The 26,347-nt window shown below is 43.7% G+C and overlaps 1 protein-coding gene across 2 annotated transcripts; it reads right to left on the bottom strand.

The window, feature by feature from the left end:
* Positions 1-220: 220 nt before the first annotated feature.
* Positions 221-12,072, bottom strand: Crhbp (corticotropin releasing hormone binding protein). Of its 2 annotated transcripts, none has more exons than XM_055598423.1 (7): positions 11,853-12,072; positions 11,439-11,532; positions 11,013-11,170; positions 9,257-9,467; positions 7,652-7,794; positions 4,119-4,236; positions 221-995 (listed from the first exon to the last, which is right to left on the bottom strand). In XM_055598423.1, exons 1-7 carry the CDS (start codon positions 11,931-11,933, stop codon positions 838-840), a joined length of 963 nt encoding a protein of 320 aa, XP_055454398.1. In that variant the 5' UTR covers positions 11,934-12,072; the 3' UTR covers positions 221-837. The 2 variants fall into 2 exon arrangements, with proteins under 2 accessions (XP_055454398.1, XP_055454397.1); XM_055598422.1 differs by having other exon boundaries at positions 7,646-7,794.
* Between the last annotated feature and the right edge of the window lie 14,275 nt (positions 12,073-26,347).

Below are 26,347 nucleotides of genomic sequence, written 5' to 3' on the forward strand. Positions count from 1 at the left end.
CATTGTGTCTCTGAGAGGAGTGCACAATCCCTGCTGGAAACACCCCTGTGTTGAAGACGTACCCTGAGCTTCCTGAGAGGCTTGTGGAAGACACACGTCTGCTCCCCATTTCCTGGCCAGGGGCAGTCAGTGCTCATACTGTGATTTCCCTCTGCTCTTCATAACCCAGTCACCACTCCAGAGTTCTGTCATATTCAAGCAATCCAAAACAGTTTCGTTCCTGGCTTGGGTCTGCACAGCATGGTAACATTGTTTCCTTTAGGTAACAAAGGCAGGGACCACCCAGGAAAGCCAATACCTCAGACGCTTAAGATGCCAAGATGCATATATTTATCCACATTTTGATTTATGAATGGAAAGGGTTTTTTTGTTCCCATGCCACAAAGTGTTGTTTAAAAAAAAAAACAAGCACTACCAGTTAATAGCTAATAGCTACGATTTGTAAACAGAAGTATGAAGTAAAAATAACAGATGCAATTCCTTTGGTATACACAAGACTTTGACATTTGCTTGCTCTGTCATGAACCTGTGGGTGCCATCCTTTTCCTCTGTTTGTGGCATCTGCCCTTGCCATCCAAATGTTTTTCCCACTTGCTGTACTCTTGTTTCACCAGTTCATGTTTGCAGCACACCAAAACTGCCAGCCATTTCCAACAACAACCTGTTGTCAAGCTTCTGTTCTTTGACACATTACAACAAAAGGAAGCAAAATTGGAGTTCATGTGTGTCTGTGTTCAAGACCGGCATGAAAAGCTTTTCACTTGCTGCCCATGTAGATCATATACAATAACCGTCAGGAACTCAGCTAGCAGCATGTCAACCACCAAAGCCAGTTGTTCAAAGGCTAGACAAACAGAATTCTGGGATGCTGTTTCCAGTCGAGGTTTCTAGCTCGAATGGTTCCAGCTGACGATACTCAAATGTCACACGGTTGATGTGTTTTCCGCTGGAGACCATGCGCAGCACAGCATTGTCACAGCTAATTTTCATCTGGGCTATAATTAATGGGGAATCAGGGGGAGAATAAATGTTTTCCAATAGGTTAGAGAACAGTCAAACCAGTGCTGTCCACTATGTAAGTCAAACACAGTGAAAAGGTGAGGGATGGACACAGATGGCACCTTGCTCTCACATAGTCAAATTGCTTTCAGTCAAATCATTTTTTAAAAAACTACATAACCAGCTGTAGACTCATGAACTGGACCCAGCCTTTTTCTGCACATACAGGACACATACAGGGTAGAAAGAAGTGAGATTATCTCTTTGGCCTTTGTCCTGTTGTCCTGCCTATAATGCTTAGGTGGCAAAGGGACTCTGCTTCATGCAGGCCCTTCTCAGACACAGCACAGTTTAGGCTGTAGACAGACTCTTGGTGATACGAGACAGCTAGTGATCAGAGGAGGAACTGTAATGTGGGGTGATTGTGTGGACCAGACAATCCCACTTACTCTGTTTTTAGTCTCGACAATGACTACATTTTCCATGTCCATAAAAGCTCACTTGCGCAGAGTGGGTGCTCAAAACAGGCCCTTGTTCTCTTGCAGTGGATCTCAGTCACCCTAACGCTGTGACCCTCATGCTGTGGCGACTCCATAAGAAATTATTTCATTGCTACTTCAAAACTGTAATTTTGCTGCTGTTACGAATCATAATGTAGATCCTGATATGCAGGATATTTGATAGGGGACCCTATGAAAGGGTGATTTGACTCTTGACTCACAGGTCGAGGACCACTGTTCTATTGTTTACCTATTGTTTCTCTATTAAAACCATCCTAGCATGGAATAGCTTTGAGCATTCTCACTTGGCTGACAGCCAATATTTTCGTTATCTGTTCAGGCATCTGACACGTGTTCATGGCTTCTCCTGGCAGGTATGCCTGAGCAGCTTAGCGGAAAGTCTCACTGTTTTCATTTAAAATTACCTTCCATTATTTTCCAGCAACAATTTGATTCCTGACACACATTTTATATTATTCTCTCTGCCATTTTAATTTTCTCAGTCTTCCCCCTCACGTTTTGTCTCTACGGGATATTTATCAATTCTGAGACATGCTACCATTGTGACAACGCCACTGTGTCGCGGTGCCTCACAGACACAATCCCTGCATGCAAATGAGGCAAAATGGCGCCCTGAAGTCACTAAGGTGAAAGTCTATGTGAAAGAATGATGTTCAACCCTGATTTCTTTCAAATGCAAATATGAGAGAACCTAGATTGGCTTCTGCCTGGAAAGCCAAGGTTATCTTTCAAGGCTGTTTTTCTTTCTGGTGTCACTCTGAACAAAATATCTCCTATTTCCTTCAGTTGATTTGCATACTCTTTGTTTTGACATCATTTATAACAAAATTCAATTTAAAGGGCAGGGTCTAGTTCTATGGTTTTGGATGAGACTTAAAGCACATGGGAACAGGGAGAATGAAAGAAGGGAAAGCTGTGTATGCTGGATGCCAGCTCAGTAGTAAAGCCCTCAGCATATGGGTGAGGCTCTTCATCCCTAGCACCACACAAATAAACGAATAAGAAAAAAAGCTAAAGCAAGAAAGAAACTTAAACTACCCAAAATTAACCAAAAAGTTACAATATTTAAGCTTTAAATCCCTTAACATTGGTTTCTGTTATATTTATAATTTAGACAAAGCACGTTTTTTTTAACCTAATTCCTATAATTTAAGTAGAAATAATATGAGTTTGATTATCTCATTTTAAGTCACAAGCATTCTTCACAATCTTATCTTTTCACTACACTTAAATACATGTCCTTAAAGGACTCCAAAGGCTGAGACAGGAAGACCAGAAGTTCAGCCTGGGCTGTGTACTGAGACCCTGTCTCATAAAACAAAACAAAACAAAAAATATTTTCTCAGCTTCATCGAAGTAAGTTTAGACACCTTTAGGAAATCATCTTTGCCTCAATGAGATAAATAAGTGCTTGATTTAGTCCAGCCTCACAGCCGTTTCCATGCCTGGGAATCTAAGGAGGGGACAGAACACAGCAGGACTTCCTGCCTACCTGTGTACATGAATTCTCTTTCAGAGTCATTTTGTTTACGGGTTCAGCATTAGTGTAGGAAGAGAAAATACTGGCGAGGTGACCTTCTTTTAACATCAGGATATAATTGATCAGAAGGGCAGTCTGCTTTGCAACTTTATTATCTAGTTGAGGAAAGATCTGTGGGTGTGGGAGAGAAGAACACTGACAGGGCAGACTGGTCAGTGAAATTTAGCATTGGTGTTCTTTGTCTTTGGTTTTAGTTTGTCTCTTCCCAGATTACCAACGATTCCTGTCGCCTCAAGGACAGGCATGAGGACAGCCTTTATAGAGTTGTTCTATGTAACCTTCCCCCACTATGCACACAATTACTAGTCTGGTCATGAGGTCAGTAGTTCAGACCTCATCCTCACCTTAGCTTGAACACATGGCCATCCTCTTTGGTCCCTGGCAAGGCAAAGCTGGCCCCATTTGGCAGCTACATCCTAAAGCAGCTTTTTATTAATGATGAACACTTGGAGGTTTTAGAATTTGCCTCTGGGTTGCAACGGCCTTTGAGGGGCTGTAGAAGTTGGGGACCTTCAGGAGCTCAGAGACATTCTAGAAGTCTTACTGCTGCTGTGTATGTGGCTGTAATAATTCATTTCCATATATGTATATGTATACACATACATAGTATACACAAATAGATACATGCATATATACCTGTACATATATGTGCACATATGAGTATGTATCAGATACAGGTAGTAAAGTTAGTTAGTTATTTTTTCATTATTATACTGTTACCAATCATTGATACGTTTACTATTTGAACTGTCAGTCAACAAACAAGTTAGTCTCCAGAGGATAAAAGCAGAGATTCTTCCTAAAGTGGAGAAACATTGTCTTCCTCACACTTTTCCTTAAATACACATTTGTGCTGTTCCATAGGTTTCTCTCTTGATGCCTGATACTTAGCTAATGAGTTCTGACACTATAGGCTCTAGAGTAAAATTCTCACATTGGCTTGACATATAAAATAATTTCTTGGTAGAATTTATCTTCTTGTATATGAAAAGTTGAAGTGTCTTATTTAAGGAAATAACCCTGATAGTCACATAAATGACAACTGAAGAACGTCTCACCAGGGCCGTGAAAGGGGTAGCACAGGTCCGCCAAAGGCATCATCTTAGAGGGGTCCAATCCAGTTCCTCCCAGCAGCTCCACGAAGTCGCCAGTTCCACCACAGCCAGCAGCAGGTTTCTAAGAGAATAAAGCAGTGGACAGAGCAAGATGCAGATGAACCTATTACACAGGTCAAGCTGAGCCAAGGACAGGTCAGGGAATGCACACTGTCAGCCTTCAGCTTGCGGCTCTGCCTTGACTGGACATCAGAAACTCCGGAAATTGTTTAAGGTGGAAACAAAAACAACAGCGATGACAACAATAAAAATCCAACATCTCACGAATTAGTTTTCAAAGTCAGTTGATGAGTCATTTTTTAATGTATGTGCACTTTTTAAGGGCTAAATTCAATGACTGGAAAAATGAAACAAGAATATGTAAGCTCAGAATAAGATGTATGATCACAGAACCTGAGGGCGCCTGGATGCATGCCAGTCACTGGGCTAGTGGAATGCAGGCAGAGTGAAGAAAGCTGACACGCCTGGATAGTACAATTATACTCGAATTTGTATATTAAAATTCTGTGTTCTTTCTCAGCTCGCTTCCTTTCCTCTTGCTAAAAAGGGACTATTTCTGTTTCTTCCAGAAATAAGGATTTAGATTACTCCTGGGTATATTTTAAAAGAATAGACATTTAGAAAGAATGGGATTTGGAGCTCAAGTTAGCCAAACTTACCATTTGCTCAAATTCTTTTCATGTTACTAAAAAGAATTTCTTCTAAACCTCTGAAACCTTCACTTCCTGCTTCCCCGAATCCTCCTTCCATGGTTCTCAGCCAGTGATTTCTGTGCCTCCCTCAACACACACAGAGCGTGCATGCCGGTCTCACATGCTGCTCTTGGCCCCTGCTTCGCATGCCCAGGTTAGTCTTGAATTCATGTCGATCCCCCCAAGTGCTGTGGTGACTGGAGTGAGCTGCAAATGCGTATTAAATTCTTAATGAAGTTTTTAATCACGGCTCTACATTTTCATTCTCCACTGTCTCCTGTCACCCATGGAGCTATGTTTGCCTGCGACCCTGTTATTCAGTGAGATCTGGTGTGGCAGGTAGCCAGAAGCTTACCCGCTAAGCCCTGGCACACAGGAGTCAAAATCGACAAGTGTGGACTTTAAATGCCCGTCCACACAGATGTACATACATCAGACATCTAGACGAACACTGAAATATCGCAGCAACTAAAGCTACGACATCGTGTAACGGCAACTGTTTGGCTAAGGAAGGGAGACAATAGGGGCTGCTTATGTTTAAAAAGCCTACTATGTGCATGGCTGTATGCGTAGAAACTTCAAACATAATTTCATTACATGATGAAATAAAGATTTAATTAGGCCCACTGTGCACAAGTTTGTGAACTGAGAGTCAAGTAAGCTATTTAGGAATGAAAGAACATAATTGTGTTTCCCATGAGTAGACAGACAGAAGTTTCCACTTGGTGAGCGATGACATCTCTTTCCTCTTTGTAATCCTCTCAGGTTTTCTTATAAACAGTGGTGGAAACTGAGCTGCATGGGGACTGTCTGGGGTTCTAGGACTCAGCAGCAGCTCCTCTATGTTTTTGCTGAAGTATTAAAAACTTCCTACCATCTTTTGCCAGATTACCACCCTGTGCCAAAGGTGCAATGTGGCTTGTTGAACTGGAAGCCAAGTCTCCACTGCTCCTTATGAACATTATGAATGGAAGTCTCACCTTCCAGTACACAGGAAAGCTGAAGTGCTTACAGAATGATCTTGAGTGGTTCACTAGCAACAACCAGAGTCATCTCACAGAGGCCATAAAAAGGGCAGCATGCCCCAAAGCCCATGCAACAGGTGGAAGCCAGAATGATCTTCAGACAGCACACATCAGGCCGAATCCCACCCAACCCCAGCCGCTTTCCCACTCACCCGCTGGGCACAGCCTCTTTGGGTGGACAGCATGTTCCAGCACTTCCCAGCTCCCTCTCTGCCTTGCTTCCTCCTGTCTCTAGGATCCAGTAAGCCTGTTTCTGCCTGGGCAGCACTGTTCCCTCTGCCCCTCCTCCCTCTTCTGGCTGCTGCTCCTTCTAATCTATCGCTCCAGTCAGACCTTGAGCACCTTCTCAAACGTTTCCTTTCCTGACCACGTTGTCTCAGGTAGTTCTTTCTGTCTACCCACTTTCCACCTCCTGTCTAACAAACTATTGTGCTGTATTTTGTGTACAGGCTCACCGTGATTTGAAATCTGCAATAATGTTGCCTGTGTCATCCCACTAGGAAATAGGCTCCCTGTGAGCAGGACCTGCCTTGTTCATTGCTGATTTTTAGAATCTAGAATAGTCCCTTGTACAAAGGAATTTATTATTGTTGTTGTTGTTTTGTTACTATTATTTGGTAGCACTAGTGAAAGGAAGATTATGTTATGTAATCCAGGCTAGCCTGGCACAAGACGTTCTTCTATCTCAGGCTCCCAGTGCTAAGATTATAAATATAAGCCACCCTACCCAGGTCTCAATATCCAGGCCTCAAAAACAAAGTAGATCTTAAAGGAACTGATGCCTAGAACACAGTAGCTACTAAAATCTTAAGGAGAATACCAAATCTCCCCTTAGTGTTTCAGTACCTGAAACGCAGATCCCCTGCTCCAGCACCATACTTCCCACCTCCTAGACTGACCTCAAGGACAGCCCGGTATGCAAACACTGCCAGGGTGGGCTCAAAGCATGCAGACATTCTTATCAAAGGATCCCTCCTTGCAAGGTCCAACAACAAAGAAGCAGCAGGGACAGAGAGTCTGGGTGATGGAGGAAGTTGGGTATAAATTATTTCTCTCAGTCATGCTTCTTATTTAGTTTTCACAAGGATCTGTGTATTTAGGAATGCTGGCTGCCTCTGATACCACTAAATGCATGTGTTCTCTTAACTCGGGCCTATGAACAATGACAAGGAAATGAGTGTGACTCACAGAGAAGTCACTCTCTATGCAAATGGACTGCACAAGTTGGTAGGAATTTCACAGCTAATTTTTTTAAAGCAAAATGTCATATAACACGCTCTTCAGAACTTTACTGCTTTTGTGATATCAAAATCCAATTCCATATTTTATGCCACTGTTGGCATTCTTTCATAGCAGAGTGCTGTCAATGAGAGAGCCTTCCTTCGTATCAAAAGAAAATTCCAATAATCAGGAAAGCAGCTGTGTCGATGACTCACAGGCAGCTCGGCTAGAAGAGGAGTTTCGTAAAAGAGGAAAGTACAAGAGTGTTCAATTGTAATTACATACTGCAGCTTTACCAACTAAAAGCATTTCCTATGCTACAAGAGAAATACTAGAGTAGTCAGAATGGGCGCCTGAGTGTTTGCCTGCAGCATGACAGAAACAGATGTTGAGGAAGCCACGTCTTTGAGAGCATCATGCTCTCAAAAGCCTGGGGCCTGAACAGTTTCAGCTTCCTGACACATGGAATGCTCTGGCTCTGATAAAAACAAGTGGCCTTACCAACTGGTCAAGGAGCAAGCAAGCCACTAACCTTTACCTGAAGGCCGTGCAATTGTCCCAGGGTGAGGTCAGAGATTTTGATTGCCACTGGGTAAATGATGGAGAAGCTGCAGTTTTGGTGCTGGTGTGGAACCACCAGAGTAAACCTTCCACTCGGGGTCTGGGAGATGACATTGCAAGCTTTAGGAGGAAAAATAAAATTACAGTTACATTATTTGGAGTACTGGGTTTTAAATAGAAATTCATGGTACCTTCATTCTAGATTTCATTTCATGGTCTAGAAGATATGTCCAACCTGGGCCCACTGGCCACATGTGTCCCAGGATAGTTATGAATGGTGCCCAACATATTTGTAGATTACCAGCATCCAAAGGCTGTACCTCTCTGGTTAGGTTTTGCATCCAGGAAGAGGGCATACATCACCATGGCAAGCTGGGAAAAGGAGCTGGGGAATATAGACAGTGCCATGTGAATATTGTCAGGAAGTGCCAGCTACCAGAGGGCTCCTCACCTTTGTCTCTGGGTTACAACAATTCTAAGGTAGGAACTCTTTACCAGTCAAACAGCACAGCTGAGAATAGTTCCAGGAGCATTTCTGTAAAGTTGAGTCTCGGTCCGAGCTGAGAAAACAGGGCTCAACCGTGAAGCCAGAACCTAAACCCGTATGAAATCCTCACCCATAGACTTTAGACCCATGGCGTTAGCTTTTAAATAAGGCCGTGAGTAATTTTATTCTAAAGATGTCTTGATAGTGACAAAAGAAGTTGAGAATAAAACAGACAAAAGAAGTTGAGGATAAAATAATACATATTTGCTGAGTATTGAAAAATGTAACGTTGACTAAATGGTCAATTTTTAAATCTTGGTAGTCTTAAGGTTTTCTGATTTTTTTTTTAATTTCAAGTCTAAACTTACAAATGAGTTCTATCTTGAAACAGAGGAATAAGATTTGCCTTTCTGCTTCCTAGCCTCCTGCCTCCTCCTTATATTTTTAATTACACTTAATTTCAGATGGAGGTGAAATTCCTTGACAATCGTCTGATTTCCCACCAAGCAAACACCTGGAGAAACATATCCTCTCCAATCATTCTCCTTCTCAGACAGCCTCAGCTTTTTAGTTCTCTCTCACTCTCTCTTTCTTCCCTTCCTCTCACTTTCCCTCTCTTCCTCCCCCACTAGTGCTGGAGTTTGAACCAAGTTTTGTGCATCCTCACACAAGCGGTTTACCACCTAACTCTATCCCTAGATGCCAGCTTTTTCTCTGAATGAGGAATTAAGCTTTGACTTTGTAGTTTTACAACATACTTCGTGTGTCTCTCCATCAGAAGTGGACTGCATTAGGAGGGTGGCTTTGTGGTAGAAGATGCTTATCCTGCCTCTGTGGGATGGCTAGGGAGATCCAACTTGGTTGCTGAACTCATTTGCAATGCCTTGTGAGGGCAGAACAAGGATTTGGTGAAAAAATAAAAGTGTACCATGTGTTCGAGAATTATCTAGCCTGGGAAATAAAAGAAAAAACTGCGCTTTAATTTTCGTAACACATTCATAACGGATGAAGAGTTCACCCCATTTCTTGGTTTCACTCTGTGAGGTAGGGGTGATCACCTGCCACTGATCCTGCCTTTTGCTCGAGCTTACTTACGGAAGAGGTTGGGATCTGTCTTTACGGTTAATGTGAATCCATTTCCTGGCTCATGGACCCGGAAGAAGACCATGGCCACGTTCTGGGACGATCTGATGCTCCTTCCAGTAAGACCATTCTCACAGAAATCTGTGTACCGCTTCGTGGTGGGCAGAGGGTAATCCTGAGAACTTGGGAATTTCTCCCCCTTGAGGATCCAACCATCAAACACCTTAAAATGATAACGACAACAATAATAGTACAGGCATAACCGGTCATTTTCACCCGCTCCTGAAATCAGATTTTGTTGGAAAGAAGGGAAAGTTACCCAGCAATGAGTTGTAAGTGAGGAACCCATAGTGCCTGCTCACACCCTGCTTGTTCTTCATTCATGTTTATTTACACTATGCAGATGTAATATTATCAATTAATATCTTTTCTGCATAAGCCTTTAAGTTGCTAAGTTAGCACACCTTTTTATACTTTATCGACTAGTTTGGGAAAAGGAAATTAATTATAGACATCACTGGTTCTTATGCTGTCTTTTCCACATTCAGATGAACTCTCCAGGAGTGCTGTTTGGAGTCTAACTTCAGTTTCTATTTTCCTCCAATCAGTGAAATGTGAACAACAGCAACATATCTCAAAAGAAAGGAGCAACACGACTGGAGATGACGGAGGCTGTTTGTAATCCCAGCAGGCAGAGGCAGGAGAGGGGAGGGGAGCATCGTGAGTGTGCGTGTCAAAATGATGGAGTGAGCGAGGAGGGGAAGAAAGCAGAGAAACAGGCTTCTGTGCCAGTGGCCCACTCTTCACATTAAAAAAAAAAAAGTCACCTCAAGTTATTTATATACATATATATATATATATATATTTAAATATATATTTATATTTAAATATAAATATATTTAAATATTTATATTTAAATATATAAATATTTAAATATATATATATATATATATATATATATATATATATATATTTAAATGGTGCAGTCAGGCAGTGCTGGCTAGCAAGCCATGTAAGCTGGGACAAAGGGTCAAAATCAATTGACACTGCTCTCAAAAATCACCGCAGGTCTCCATTTTAATGAGCCCACCATTGCGAAATCACCAACAACAATAATTGCAAATTATTTCTAGCAAGCTTGACAGGTTCCCAAATGGTTCTACTTTGGAGATCTTAAGCATGACTGTTTTCTTGAGGCAGTAGAACTGCACCCAGCCTCTCTCCACTGACCTGTGTTGCTGTGGAGACTGAAATGGGGATGATGTGAGGGCTGGGTGATTCCCCTCCCTTCTTGCTCTCCGGTCTCAAACTCCATACCCGCTTTCAGCCTCCCTCCCCCAACCCTATCAGTGCCCTACTACTCCAAAACCCTGTCAGCCCTGCTCTGAAGAGCCTCTGCGCTCCTGGAGGAGCAAGGTGGGTCCAGACTTCAGAGGACAAGAGAACTCATCTGCCTTTGTGGTAGACTCGAGCGCTCCTGCTAACTACTTTTTGCCATGTTTTGTCTGCCCCAGATTGCACTACAGCGTCACGCTGCAAGTTCAAGCGCTAGGAAGTTCCCACTTGGGGAGAGTACGGAAGGGAAATTAAACCGCCAGCGTCCAGGGCTCCAGACCTGCAGTGTGAAGCCAGCCCCCTGCTGGGAACCCACCCTCCCGGGCTCCCCCAGTGCTCTTCTGCGAGGCACGCACGTATTGCTTCAGAGTTGACCCCAGGAGTCCAGGCGTGGGACATGCGGGCCGGGGCTGCGTGGAGGGGAGCCCCTCACCTTCAGGAAGTCTCCACCCTGGCAGTCGATGGAAACTAGGTCGTAGTGGATGGTGATGAACTCCTCCGGCTCCCCGATGAAGAAGGCGGCGCAGTGCAGCTGCGGCCGGTCGGCGATGAAGGTGAACTGGCCAGGCAGGCTCAGCATGTCCAGGCACCCTGGGAGAGAGCACGGGGCCGGTCCCCGATTGCAGCGGGAAGCCGCTCTCACCACGCCCCATCCCCCGACTCCGCAGCGCGCCCCAACCTGGAGGTCCCAGCTCAGGCTGTGCTGGATTCCCTCGCTGTGATTTGGAAGGAGCCTTCAAGGAATGCCACAACCGGGAGGTCGCAACCAGCACCCGGCTAGAACCTGTTTCCTAGGTGCAGAGCGCCCGCCCCCCGCCCCCCAGGGCCCACACACTGGAGCAGGACGGCCCCAACTCACGCAGAGCCCGGCGGTACGGCTGCTCCTCAGCCAGGTCCCGCTTCAGATTGGCGCTAAAGAGCAGGAAAGGGTCGTCGTCCAAGGCTTCTTGCACCTGGCAGGGGAAGTGGATAGGTCCGGCAAAGTTCAAGGGGAGGGAAGGAAAGTGAACCAGGAGCAGGCTGCCCTTCTCGCAGCACAGAGAAGCGAATAGCGAGCGAGGGAGTCCATGTCTCCCGTGTGACTTTCACTCTTTGCATCAGATCGAGGTTCCCAGGCCAGAGAAAGGCAGGCAGTTAGGACGCTCAGAGGCAAGGAGAAAGCAAGTCTAGGTGAACCAGGGGGAAAGGATGCAGCAGAAGAAGAATCAAAGCCAGCCTGCTGTCCCTGGCTGAACACGGGAAAGGTGTTTAGGATCAAAGGAGGATGGCTCACCTCTAGGTACCGGCTGTCTCCCCTTAGGGCTGTCAGGAGGAGCAGGATGAAGTGACCCTGGAGTTTGAAGTTCGGTGACATGCTGGCTTTGGCTCTGCAGCTGCCTCGCTCCAGCTGCGGAGATCTCAGCCTTCCCACACCTTCGCGCACACTGAGAGCTGCTAGGGTCCCTTTCCTGGGTCTCTTTTATAGAGCAGGAGAGAGGGGAGGCTCTCTGCCCCTTAACTGATCGGAGCTTAGTTACCATGGGTTACCCTTCCTTGGTGACAAAAGACGTGGCAATGACGAGGGTCCGGCTCTCAGCCACAGGTATTTCAGCGTGGCCCAGCATTATTCACCAAGAATGACTTCAATCACCGGAACCTAGTGTCTGACCTAAACGTATAGGAGAAAGAGGGAAGCAGCAGCAGAGACGGCAGAGGGGCATTTTATTTGGCTTCTCAAACATTGTAGTATACTCATATTATATATATTCAGGGGATTTTTAATTTTTCAAAAGCAACTGACAAAGTTGCACATGCGCGTAAAGTACGCAGACACAAGTGACCTCACCACAGGACCCAGTCATATAACTGTGGATGGGATCCTGCTGGGAACGGCCAGCGTAGTGTCAGCGAACTATCGTGCCTCTCCATGAGAAACAGAAGTATTTTCAGCTTCAAAACTTTGACAGCGCCTGGTTTTACCGAATACTGCAGAAATGAAATTCCAGGCTCCCTCTTCCTTGCTTTGTTCTGCCCCCCCCCCCATTTTTTATCAGCCTCCTCTTAATGAGAAGCAAAGTTCTACAGACGTCTGTAGAAGCAAAGCCCAGACGTGCTAGCTGGGCTTCCCCTGACTTGCATGTTTCAATGGATGGATGCTCCCAGACAGTTCTTTGTAGCCGGAACTTTAGCCTCGCTGGAATCGCTGAGCAGAGCACATCACTCCTCTCTGTGCTTCCAAATACCTGGGTCACTTGGATTCACTGGTGGGGAAAGAGTGCTGAGGCTTCCCCAACTGACACACAGGTCCAGTCAAATGGGGGGGGTGTGGACAGGAGTTATGGGTAAGCTTACTTTGCCAGTTGGCAGAAGACCATGGTTTCTGCTTTCTGTCCAGAGCTGTGGACAATGTTAGAGAAAGACACCCCTCTAGTCTTCCCTAGCCCTGAACCATAGGTGACAAGTACTGCTGGAAAAATGAAACTTGAGACCACAATGTAAGGTTTTAATGGATGAGAATGGTTATATTTGTGATTTGAAAATACTCAGAAGTAACAGGAATCTCCTGATTCATCTATCAGAATTTGATGTTTTCATATTTGAGACAATGCTGAGCTCTGAGGGCTTTTGTCTTAGGATTTTCTTTCTGTCCAGCTCTAATGCTGTAGACGGTCCTTAGAGCAGACAACAGAAGCAAAGAGAGCATGTGTGAGCACTGGCCATCGCACCCTTCTTTCCAGCCTCCACACTGATTAGGCATCTGGATTTCAGATAGGGATCCAGAGCCTTGAGAGGAATGACAGGAAGGGAAGCGGAAAGCTTAACACTACCCAACAGCCTCAGAGGCAGCAGGACCATCTCCCACCTCATCTGCACCTAGATTCTCAGGCACATTTACCTGGCACACCATGACCTACCCTCCTCTCCCATCAGCATAGACCAGACCTTGGCTGACCTAAGGTTCACCCCAACACTCACATCCAGTTTGGCTGCATAGTGAGACCTTGTCTCAAATAAAGAGGAAGTGTCGGGGAGGAAGGAAAGAAGGTAGGATGGGAGGGCAGGAGGAAGGAAGGAAGGAAAGACTATGGAATAAAACTTACCATAGTTAGCCCAAGTCAATAAAAGTATTTTCACTTGAAGCTTGAGCTGGCTGCTATTTATTTTCCTGTGGTAGGAAAATGACTTGAATTCTACTGCTCAGCAGGCAGCTCAGTACAGAACATAGTACAGTTTGTAGGATGGTACTATCCAGCTGATTTCTAGTTTATCCATCCTGAAGATCTGCGGCCTCACTTGTGTAGATGTACAATTCCATCCACCACTTAGCCTCTAGCAACCGTTGCCAGATACTTCATATAAGTTGAAACCTCAGTTCTCAAGAGGGTTGGGAATTGCAGTGTTCCCAACACATGGAAAGTCCTGGCCAGGCAGTGGTGGCACAGGCCTTTAAATCCAGCACTTGGGAGGAAGAGGCAAGTGAATCTCTGTGAGTTCAAGGCCAGCCTGGTCTATACTGAGTGAGTTCCAGGACAATAAGGCCTGTGTAGAGAGATCCTATCTCAAAAACAAAAATAACAAACAAACAACAACAAAAACCCACCTGAATCCTGCCCTATTTGTCATCTATTGCTGGTTTATTTCATTTGAGGTCCATCTAGATGTAGTATGCTACGGGATTCCCCTCTTTTTTTGATAATAGCCATCTCAGTAGACAGCGGGTGTGAAGTGATGGCTCACTGTGTTTTTTATTTGTTTTTCCTTGCTTATTTGGTGATGTTGCTCATCTTTTTGTATAATTATCAGTCACTGATGTGCATTCTTTGGAGAAATGTCTCTTCAAATTCCAAGCCTGAGCTAAGTGTGCACATCTTTAATCCCAGCCCTGGGGAGGCAGAAGCAGTTGACCTCTGAGTTCGAGGCCAGCCTGGTCTACAGAGTGAGTTCAAGAACAGCCAAGGCATAAGAGAAGTCCTGTCTCAAAAAAAATAACAACAAAATCTGGAGTCTAATGGATAGTAAAGTGATTAGGTTTTGGTTTTATTGTGCCTTATAGAATTCCTCATATTTTATGGGAATTAATGAATCATCAGAAGAATGGTTGTAAGTATTTTCTGGCATCCAGGGGTTTACCTTTACACCATTGATTGATTCCTTTGCTCTGCAGAAGCTTTTTAATTTGATTTGTCACCTATGGTATATTTTTGCTTTTGTGACCTGTGTCTTTGTTGTCTCAGCTATGAAATCATTGTAAAGATCAATATTGTAAATCTTTTTCCCATTTTTCTGGTAGTATTGTAGTTTAACATCTTTCCTGTAAGTTATTAACCCGTTTTGAGTTTACTTTTGTAAATGATGTAACATAAGGTTTTAAGTTCACACATGGATACTTAGTCTTCCTGCATTGCCAATGTGATACGTCCTGTCCCCATTGGTTATTGCCAGTGCGATGCGTCCTTTCCCCATTGGTTATTCTTGGCATCTTTGTGCCAGGTGAGTTCACCTGAATATAGGAATCTGTTCCTGGACATGTTGTTCTTCTCAGCGGGCCTTTTAGCTCTCCTTATGCCAGTACTGAAATTGACAACTGAAGCTTAGAATTCTGAAGTCAATAAGTCTGATGCCTCCTGGTTTTTTGTTTTTTTCTCAAGGTTTTGAGGATTTTTGTTGTTGTTTTTGAGGTTTTATATTAATTTTAGAGTTTTTGTATTTTCATATAAAATAGATATTATTATTTTCATGTGACTATTTATAGTTATTAATATTAATTTTCAGAGGCATTTGAGATCAGAAAGGAACTAAGCGGATCTCATTTGGGAAACCAGTGTGAGTCAGACTTTGAATGACACCCTCATGTTTCAGCTGCTTCCAACCCCCGTGAAGAGCTACAGTCAAGAGAAGCTAAAACTTTGATGGGGGCTGAGCAAGTGTTTGCTGAGAAACTACCCAGAGTATAATCAGCATGTCAGTATAATCTATTTTCAAGATATGAGGATGTCTTTAGAATTCATGGAAAAGGGAAAAAAACTGAAAAACTGAAAGCAGGTACTGGAAAGCCACTCCCCAGTCTCTTCTGTAGGCTGCCGTTCCCAGTCTGTGGTTACTGGGGCTTCACACAGCCCCCAGCAATTCCATGTCACCATAAGACAGATGAAAACACCTCAAACTTATGTTCTCAAAATCTTCACCCACAAACTTGTGGGAGAAGGTCAGAGGCCAGGGCAGGAAACTGTCATAACAAAGCTGTTCCCTTGAGAAAAAAGGGACTGCTTTCCAGAAACTTGGAAGTTGTAGGTACCTGGCAGAAAATTGCTGCTTTCAAAGTATAGCCATTTCTAAGATAGTTTATCTTTCATTTACAGCAGAAAACATTAGAGTTGAGCTACAATATCCATGCATTTGTGTCATATACTAGAGAGTGCTGTGCTGTTTCTGGATAACATTTCACACAAGAGCAAACAAAACAAAACCCACATGAGTTCAACAAGCTTTTTGATCATAAACTTTCTTATCTGTGAAAAGGTAGTATACTCTAGAAATTACTGTAGGCATCAAATAGTGTCAGGAATACAGACAGCCTAGATGTAAATGGTAGCTGTTATTAAATTACCAGTCCTATTCTACATCTTCATCAGCAGGTTTTACCTCTAATGATAATAGTTTTATAAGAGGCATGCATGGGATGTATTTTCATAGCATTACTAAATTAGAGTGAATGACTTCATCTTAGAACATTAGCTGACTTTGAAAGCCATAGCTAGAAAACGAGAGGACTAGATTAGAATCTAATTGCAGCACTGCATTTCAAAAGATTAACCAGAAATGGGTCCCATTAAAGCTTATGTGTATAGTAGAGGGGAGCTGCTCTCATCAAGGAGAAAAGATGAGATGCAGAGTGGAATAAAATCGAGAAGATAAAGGAGTGAGAAAACTGAAGTCACAAAGCAGAAAAAGGAGAGAATCAGGACCTGCCCAAAGGAGGAAGCACCGTGAAAGCCCATACCCCAGAACCTCCCTGTTGAATACATCCTGCACTCCCCGCTCAGGAGCCAGAGAAACGACTACTGCCCTTTTGAGCCACTGAGGTTTGGAGAGACCTGTTACTCAAAAAAGAGCCAATAAGGATTCTTCTACTTCCCATCCACATTCCTGGGCTTTGTCCTGGGGATCTCCAGCTTTATAGCTTCTGTCTGTAAAACCCTTTACTCAGTCACCATCTGTGTCCATGCATGGCCTTGTTCCCAGACAGCTACTTCCAGATCGAGTCAACATCTGTAAAAACAAGATGCCAGTGACGAGCTGGGCTTGTGGGAGAAGAGAATGTGACTAAAAAACAGATGCCAGAAGCCTCTAGCCCTGTGACCAGCTAGTGCTCACCAGCCGGTGCCAGCACTCTGAAGTGGTAGGAGCATTCTTCCCTTTTCATGCTGACGTTTATAAGTTCCTGACTGGCACCACCATGTGTACCTCCTCTGTGGTACCTGGGGAAGGAAGGCCACCTCATGTCGAGGAATCAGGATTTAGACAATATAATAGAAAAAGTTATATATATATAACATGTATAACTATATAATATATTATATAGAATTTTAATTTTATATTTATATATTATTTAAATATATTTAATTTTATAATTTTATATAATATTGTATAATCTTTATTATATAATTGTTATATAATAAACATTATATAGATAGTATATATATATTCATCCCTTTGTATCTTATGGTTTTGAAACAGACAAGAATGCTAATCAAATTTGCCATTAAAAAGTAAACACCAAGCTCCAATGGAAAGGCTTTTCAATGGCCAAAATTGGAACAATTTGAACATTGAAATAAGATAATATGAGAGTCTCACCAGGTGTACAAAATAACTTCCACAAGTCTTGCTGGTGGTGATAAACGATTGAATAAAGCCTAAGTGGAGAGAGTGGACAAGTCCCTCATACAGAATAATCCCAAAACATGTGGGCATTAAATTACTGCTTTCCTTCTCCAAAGCGTGGGAAGGGTGAGCTAGGAGTAGCATTAACAGTAAGAAACCCAACAAAACTCTGCCTCAGTCAGATTACAGTAATTATCAGTAGTCAAAAAAATTATACTGACAGTGTGACCCTTCATATAACACAAAAAATTGGCACATTTTACCTGAGACCTTCCTCTTCCAAATTCTTACTACTCAGTCTAATCGTGGCTAAAGCATGAGACAGTGTCCAACAGAGAGGCATCCTACACTGTGCCTAAGCAGTAATCCTCAAAACTGACAAGCTCCCAAAAACCTGAGAAGGGGTCACAGCCAAAAGTAGCCTAAGGAGACATGGCAAGCAAACATGGAGTCATACCCTGGATGGGACCCTGGAACCGAAAAAGAACATCAGAACAGCTAAAGAAATCAGAATAAAGGGTGAAGTTAGCTGTGTGATTTTGGGGCTTGGGTTGCTTTTTGTTTATTTGTTTGTTTGTTTGTTTGTTTTGCTCTACAGAAGCTTTTTGGATCGATGGCATCCTGTTTGCCTGTTGTTGGTCTTGTTTCTTGCACTGTAGGAGACCATAAAGACAGATGCCATATGCCCTCTCCCGTATGTGAATCTTTGCCTCACACCTTTAGATGTATATTCATTTAACTTGGCCTACATGTAGAAGCCAGAACACTGGAAAGGGGCCATTGGGAAGGGGAAAAGGAAAGATTTGATGGAGAGGCACAGTAGAACACAGGTGGTATAAACAGGGAAAGGATAATGGTGGGGGCTTTTCATGGGGAGAGGAGACTAAATGAGAGGTTGTAGAGGGATAACTTACACTAAGGATAACTTACCCTAAGGAGAAAATTATATAAACCTACTCTTTTATAAGCTTCCAAAAACAATACATTAAAAAAGAGTGTGTAAATGGAGTCACCCTACATGGGGGATAAAGCTCTCCCCCAAAGCCATTGGCTGTCAAACCAAAAAAGCCCAATGACAAGCGCAGGAGTCCTCCCTTTGAGCTGTTCATGTGGGGAGGTGCCAGAGACACACCCCAAAATCAGTACAGACTACTGTCATTGCCCTGCTCTGCCCACCAGAATTTCATGATGAGACCCCATTGCTGAAGATGCCACACATTGATCTCAGGACATGAAGAAATCAGGGTGGCTCTTACCTGGCAGCTCCCTGGCAGCTACTTTCAGACTATGAGAAGGTGCTCTGCAGGCTGCTAGAGGGAAAAAGGCATCTTATGTAGCTGTGACCCCACCAGCTACAGCAATGACAGGCCTCACACTTTCTGCCCCAGCTCTGGTCCTCAGCCCTTTATTACACAAAAAGCCATGTTCCAGGTGGAACCAATCCACAGCCAGACATTCATCTTTTGGGCAGGTGGGGAAGGACAAGCATTTACAAGTAAACCTGGTGTGGGGCCACAGAATCGACAATACCAAGATCCTTCCATCGCTTAGCTCTCTGAGGGCACAGAATTAACAATTAAAAATACAGGGACACACCTTCCCAATGTGAGGGAAGGTCATCCCAACAGGGCTGGAAGAGGAAGAGCTTTCTTCAGCGATGTGGACCCTGGTCGGCTGGCCACGCTACAGTATATGGCCATACTGACAGGGCTCAGGACTCAGTGGCTTTCTTTAAAGACGTTAGAGTGGGAGAAGCAGGGGAGCAAGGAATCTAGAGGCACTGGAGGAAGAGGATCAAAGTCCACTGTGTACATGTATGAGATTATCCACGAGTAAGTTCTAAAATACTGTATTGTAAATTTTCTCTTGGACCACCAAGATGGCTTAGTGGGTAAAGGAGCCTGCCACTAAGCCCGAAGACCTGAGTTCGGTCCCCACAATCCGTACATATGATGGATGGAGAGAAAGCCCCAAGTTGGTCTTGGTGTTGCCTTCTTGATGAAAGAGAAAAATCTGTTAATAGAAATATGAATGGAATTTAGAGAGAGTAATTGAATGTACCACCATGAATTAGGGGCATAGCTTTTTCTCTGTCTCTATCATAAAAACCACCATAATAACAACAAAAAATATGCTCATAGTTGAAATTTTTAAAAACTTAAAGTATAGATGAAGAGAAAACTCATAATGCCCCTTAATTCTATAATGTATATACAATCATAGTTAATGTGGCATTTACCTTTTCCAGAGACTATACATGTGGGACTTTTCTTTACAGAAATGGGATCATAATTCACAGTTACAATGTAATTCCTTCATGTCACACCACAAAGCATCTGTGTGTATGCTTGCCTACATTATTCAAATGACAGCACAGCATTTTATTGGCACAAAATACTATTTTATTTAACCAACCTATGGAAGAACACATCTACTGTTTCAAACAATTAAATCATATGTTTAAATCTTTATTTTAATTCTCTAGACTTGAAAGTAAACACTTAAGCCAATGTATTGTCCTCTGTGGCATCTCCTTTTGATTGGGGTCAAGGGGAATCAAGAGGCCAGGAGGACGACATCTGTCCCCATACATAGCATAAAAGGGGAGACAGTTCTATTTATCTTTTCATAGAATCATGGATACTCTGAGTCAGATATGCCCCCCCAATACACACTCATTGCCTTCATCTCAATTTAGAGTTTGAAAGGAAAGGAGCTGAAGCCCGCGGTCAGATGGAGCAAGGTGGCTGCTTCATTTATGATGCTGAAATGGGCTTAGATTGCTGCATATGGCACGTCATAGCACACTGCTCCTGCCCGGACAGACCTCTCAGTGTGATGAGAGCAAGAGAGGTCAAATTAATCTCAATGATGTGTCAAATTAGTAATCATATTAATTCCATATTGTCACCTGCTCTTTGGCAGGTTTGATAAACCAAGTGTAGGATTGATTATGCAAATGATTTCTGGTAAATTAAAACATCTGTTCCACGCGTGACAAGCCTTGAAGGTGAAGGTCTTACTGAAGGTGAGCTTCAGTTCCACAGGAAGCTGACACTGGCTACCTTGCACAGTGGCTCGCCAGCATCTCAACTACCCTTTGTGTCCTTCTTCTCTTAGGTCCTCCATTTGGAGGCTCCATTTAGGTGAACTAGGCAATAAGCCAGTTTGTTTCTCATTCATAATACACATTGACATGAACTATAAAAATGAGAATGAAAAATATGGAATAACTATGACAGACTTCTCTTTTCCATTTGTAAAAAAATAACTCACAAGGCCACGAAGGACAGGTAAGGTGGGCATGCTAGAAATCATTCTAGGAGGCCTAAGTAGGGTACTTAAGCTTTGACAATGCCTAGAGTTCTATTTTAGACTATTCGTGCTGCCACTACAAGACAAAACAGACTAGGTGAATTATAAACAAAAGAAGTTTACTTCGCACAGATGTAGAAACTGGGAAGTTGAAGATCCAGGTGTGAGTGGTTTTGTGTCTGCTAGGCTACCCTCTGCTTCCAGTAGGATGCCTTGATGCTGTCTCTTGTGGAGGGAGAAATGTTATGATGTCATATGACAGAAGGAATGGAAGGGCAAAAGCTCTCCTTTCAACTGGGAGCCCCCATGAGGGCACTAGTCCTCTTCCGAGAAATGAAGCTCCATGACTTAATCACATCCGAGGCCCCATTTCTTAATATTCTTGCATTGGGATGAAGTTTCAAGGCAAGTCTTGGAGAAGATATCATCATTCAAACATAGCACATACTACATTTTACTTTAGTGAGATCTCTGGGAACAAAAAAACTTTAGTCTGCTGTGATGACGTCATTTTCTCCTGTTCTATTGCTATGACAAAATCATGACCATAAGCAAGTAGGTTGGGGGTTATTTGACTTACACTTCCACATCTATAGTCCATCACTGAAGGAAGTCAGGACAGGAATCCAAGCAATGCAGGAACTGATACAGAGGCCATGGAGGGGTGCTGCTTACTGGCTTACGTTACATGGCTTGCTCTACCTACTTTCTTATAGAACCAGGACCACCAGCCCAGGATGGCACCACCCACAGGGGCTAGACCCTTCCCCGTCAATCACTAATTAAGAAAAAGTCCCCACAGGGTTGCCTACAGCTGATCTTCTGGAGGCATTCCCCAACTGATGTTCCCTCCTCTCTGAAGACTCTAGCTTATGCTACATTGAGACATACAACTGTGCAGAACACTCTTCTATAACCTTTTCTCAGTTGTATTTTCAATAAAACAACGAAGTGATTCTCAAGCTTTGGTTTCTCATAAGAATCACTTACCTGGACCAGGCATGGTGGTACATCCTTTTAATCCAAACACTAGGGAGGCAGAGGCAGGTGGATCTCTGTGAGTTCAAGACCTGCCTGTTCTACATAGCAAGTTTCAGGACACCCAGAGTCACACAGTAAGATTCTGACTCAAAGATAGAGAGATAGAGAGATAGAGAAATAGATAGATAGACAGACAGACAGACAGACAGAACCAATCATCTGAGGAGCTTGTTATAAGTGAAAAGGACTGGAGTAGAACCCAAAATGCCATACTTCTCAGTCCCTCTAGGTAGTCCTAACACATCAGTCTATGGGTCTATGTTAGAAGAGATGCTTGAGAAGTGACTAACAGCAGGGACCTTGGTTGGTGACATGCCTGGGTTTGTTCTTCCTCAACCCCTTAGGGCTCTGAGCAAAATATTTCTCATAAGTCCAGCTGCCTGGCTTATAAAAAGAGAATATCACAGCGTGAGTGCACCTTGAAAACACTTCGCTGAGTAAGAGATAGAAATGGACAAACCTGTGAGTCCATTTGAGGAGCCTAGACCAGGAGGATTAGGTGGTGGCTCCCTGGGTTTAGTGGATAAAAAAAATAGGGAGTAAAAACAAAAGTGTAATGATGAAAAAAGTGCTGGAAATTGGAAGTGGGAGAGGATGCACAACACTGTGCATTTATGACGCTACTAAGTTGTACACTTGAAGATAGCAAGTTTAGTTGTGGTTATTTTACCAGAACAAAAAGATAATAGGCATAAAATTGAGAATAAAATTTTATTTTTAATACACATAACATTTCTGTTCCCCAAGGTTCTGGTAGATATTGAACGAGATAACATGGATAGTGAGATAGGGCCTTGAGACCAAGCAAGACGTGCCCACTGATGCAAAAATGGCAACTCTGTTATGGAAGTAACTGATGCTTTCGGTTGAGTTTGATGCCTACTCCACAAGAAGCAATGCACATCTGACACTATAAACCTGGTCAGAGAGCTGTGGCTGGGAAAGGCATAAGGTCATAGCAGGAAAGCTACTGCGAATTTTGCTATATGTATATGATGTGCCTGTCAAATTCTTTCCTAAATAACTATGTTTGCGTCTCTAGACCAGCGCTTTGATCAGAAAACATTTCTTTTTGCAATGGTCAACAGTGACTGCAGAGAGTCAGAACTGGTCAAAGAACTGAGAATGAACGACTGTTGGATGTCCAGCCATGAATGGCACATTATAGCTTCCTCGCCACGGCTCAGCAAACATCACAGAAGCAATGGTGGAAAGGCTGTAAGAGCTGAAGGGAGTGAGGGGAGCAATCTGGAATGCCGATTTTCAGGCATGACAAAGCTGTTGTATTTTTGAAATCACGAAAGCTATGGTTATCTGCAGAAGCTTTCTTCAAGACTGGGCCTGTCAGCACCCTGTCTGGGAAGGGAGAGTGCTTCGTGGGGCCTCACACTTCCCTGAGGATCCACACACAGTCAAAAGTTGATGAGGAGGGAGACACAGTTCCTTTAGCAGTTCTAGCCACCTAAGCTACTGTGAACAACCACTTACTCGTGATCCCGTCAGCAGCCCTAATGACCCTTCCTGGGTTGTGGGGAGGAGATGATGGAGGAAGAGGAGGAGACATGACAGTAGAAGAAAGACTAGTTGAGAAGGGATTAGCGAGAGTGAAAGGGTGACTGGTAGGGGGTTAAACATGATGGAGACGCATATGCCTGTGTATAGAAATGTCAAAATGAAACCTACGTAATCTGGAGTAGGAGAAGACAGGGATCAGGACAGGGGCCTTCTACAGGGCCCTCTGAAGGACTCTACCCATCTATCAAAGGAGATACTGAGACTCATAGCCAAACTTTTGGCAGAGTGCAGGGAACCTTACAGAAAAAAAGGGAAGATAGAATGACCTGGAGGGGACAGGAGCATCACAAGGAGAGCAGGAGAACAACAACAGCAAAAATCTGGGCTCAGGGGGTACTTCAGAGACCAATACTCCAACCAAGGACCATGCACAGGGAGGACCTAGACCCCCTGATAAGATATAGACCATAGGCAGCTCATTCTCCATGTGGGTTCCCTAGTAAGGGGAGCAGGGGCTGTTCCTGACATGAACTCAGTGGCTGGCTCTTTGATCACCTCCCCCTGAGGTGGGGAGCAGCCTTACCAGGCCACAGAGCAAGAGGATGCAGCCAATCCTGATTAGACCTGATAAGCTAGGGTCAGATAGAAGGGGAGGAGGACCTCCCCTATCAGTGGACTAGGGGAGGGGCATAAGGGGAGAACAGGGAGGGTGGGACTGGGAGGAGATGAAGGGGGCTAGAGCCGGGATACAAACTGAATAAACTGTAATTAAAAAAAAAAAAAGAAACCTGTATAATCAATATATGCTAGCTAAAAAACAATTTAAAAATAAGAAGAATTTAAAAGATAGGGTTTAGCATGTGAGGATTAAACATTCAGTGGATGCTAGCCCCCACCTGAGACAGTCTTCCCCAGTTTCCTCAGCTGATCTTAGAAAGCGGGTGATTATGCACCAAGATTTGCCAGGCTTGGCCAGACCAGAGACTTCTTCTGTTTGTTTTGTACTGTATTGTAAGACAGAGTCTCTCCCTGTGTATCCCTGGCTGTCCTGGAGCTCACTAGGGAGAGCAGGCTGGCCTCAGACTCTCAGAGATCTGTGTGCCTCCTACTCCAGAGTGCCAGGATGAAAGCCATGACCCACCATGCCCCACTAGAGACTTCAGAAAGGAGCATTTACACTTACATCTCCAGCCCACTCAACTACACAACAGCTTCTAGAAAGAACCGTCTTACTCGGTAGGGTTTTCCACTGTTCTGCTGCCCCTGATGTCAGTGGAGACTCCACTCAGAGCACACACTGAGGCGGAATTCCGCCTAGCAACATAGTAATGCTCAGGCTTGGGCAGCCTCATCCGGGGGCTCCAACCTGATTTCTCCACAGCTCTGCAGTAGCCTGTCACCTGCTTCTCTGAGTCATTCCAACTGTCCACAGAGCTGAGCATGCTGCCTACTTTATGCAAGCACATCCTTAAACAATCTTTATTTTAAAAAGGAAGAACTCACAGTTGCAAATAGCAAGGACACACATTATTCCAGTCAATTAAATTTAATCCTCTTTGTTTTCAATGGAATTTATTTCTGAATTGATAAAGTGAGCCTCGTTTTGGTTTCTAATTAGTTTTGGCTCCCACTGGTGCTGAGCCGCTTTGTTTAGTTTTAAATGTTACAAGGGCTTAGTAAAAGCTTTTCTGCTCTCGGTTTCCTACCTTTAATCTTCCTCTCCAAAGTCAGGCAAAAAAAAAAAAAAAATTAGAAGTCTGGTTTTATTTGCTTTTACTTTTCTTGAATGCTGATGAATGGACAGATAGTTTTTCTCTGGGAAGGAGGACTCTTTCATCCATGGCTGGGGAAGGGCCCTGGGCACATTTTCCTAGCTAGAGTTCTATAGCGTTCTCTGCTTCTTTTGGTTGTTTTCTTTGCTTTTTGACTTGAACTCATGGTAAACCTCCTACCTCAGCCTCCTCCGTTTGAAGTATGAACCACCAAAAGTGACAGCTATTTCTACTTCTGCCTTGTTAGTCTAAGATCATAAGAATCACATTCTTCAATGCCCAGTGGGGGCATGGCAAAATAACCAACTTCTCTTAGACTGTGTCCATGGAAAGGCTAAATAACTTCAGTTCTGAATAGAAGCCAAATGAGCAACAATCTCAGATGATTTTAGTGGAGAGCCGCACAAGAGGCTGTGCCCGTCTCTGTGTGTGTTAACAGTAAATGCTTGAATTTAGTTTATTATTTTGAAAGATGAAGACACAACACAGTTGACCTTTACAAGCAAATGACATCTTGTGAATCTGTATCTTATTCATCTGTGTCTGTATCTGACTGAGTAATGTGTCATCTTTTATATTCTGTCACTTAACTAACATGCAAGAGGGAAAAACTAAAAGTAACATTTCAGGACTCAGGAGGAGGAGGCAGTAATGGGATCATAAGTTTAAGGCCAACCCGGGGCTGCATAGTGAGGATCTGTTGAAAGAGAGAGAGAGAGAAGGAGGGATAGAGAGAAGAAGAGGGAGAAGGAGAGAAGGACAGAGAGAAAGAGGGAGGAGGAAAGGGAAGGAGGAAGGGAAGGAGGAAAGGAGGGAGGGAGGGAGGGAGGGAGGGAGAGAGGGAGTGAGGGAGGGAGAGGAAGATGAAGAAGGATGCAGGGAAGGAGAGGGAGGAAGAAAAACTTTTTCCCATAAGATGCCTTCATCTTGCCACTTTGTTTTGCTTTGTCCGCTATTCTGAGATTCCACCCAGAGCCACATGCATGTTGAACACTCCCACACCACAAAAGTGCACCTGCTCCGCACCTTCTTCTTAAGTCCTCTCTCTGGATATTCTCGCTCCCACAATCCTCCAGCAAGCCTTGACTCTGTCTTCAGATTCCTTACCTATCTGGTTCTTTCTGCTTCACTTCATCTCTCCTAAATTTCAACCATGGAATGTCCTATATGAAGGGAAAGAAACCAAAGTACCCTAATGTGTCTCACTGTCTCTGTCTCTTTCTGTGTCTGTCTGTCTGTGTCTGTCTTTCTGTCTCCCTCT

The sequence above is a fragment of the Psammomys obesus genome, unplaced genomic scaffold (assembly GCF_907164565.1).
Source record: "Psammomys obesus unplaced genomic scaffold, mPsaObe1.curated_primary_1811, whole genome shotgun sequence".
In the NCBI taxonomy this organism is placed as follows: domain Eukaryota; kingdom Metazoa; phylum Chordata; class Mammalia; order Rodentia; family Muridae; genus Psammomys; species Psammomys obesus.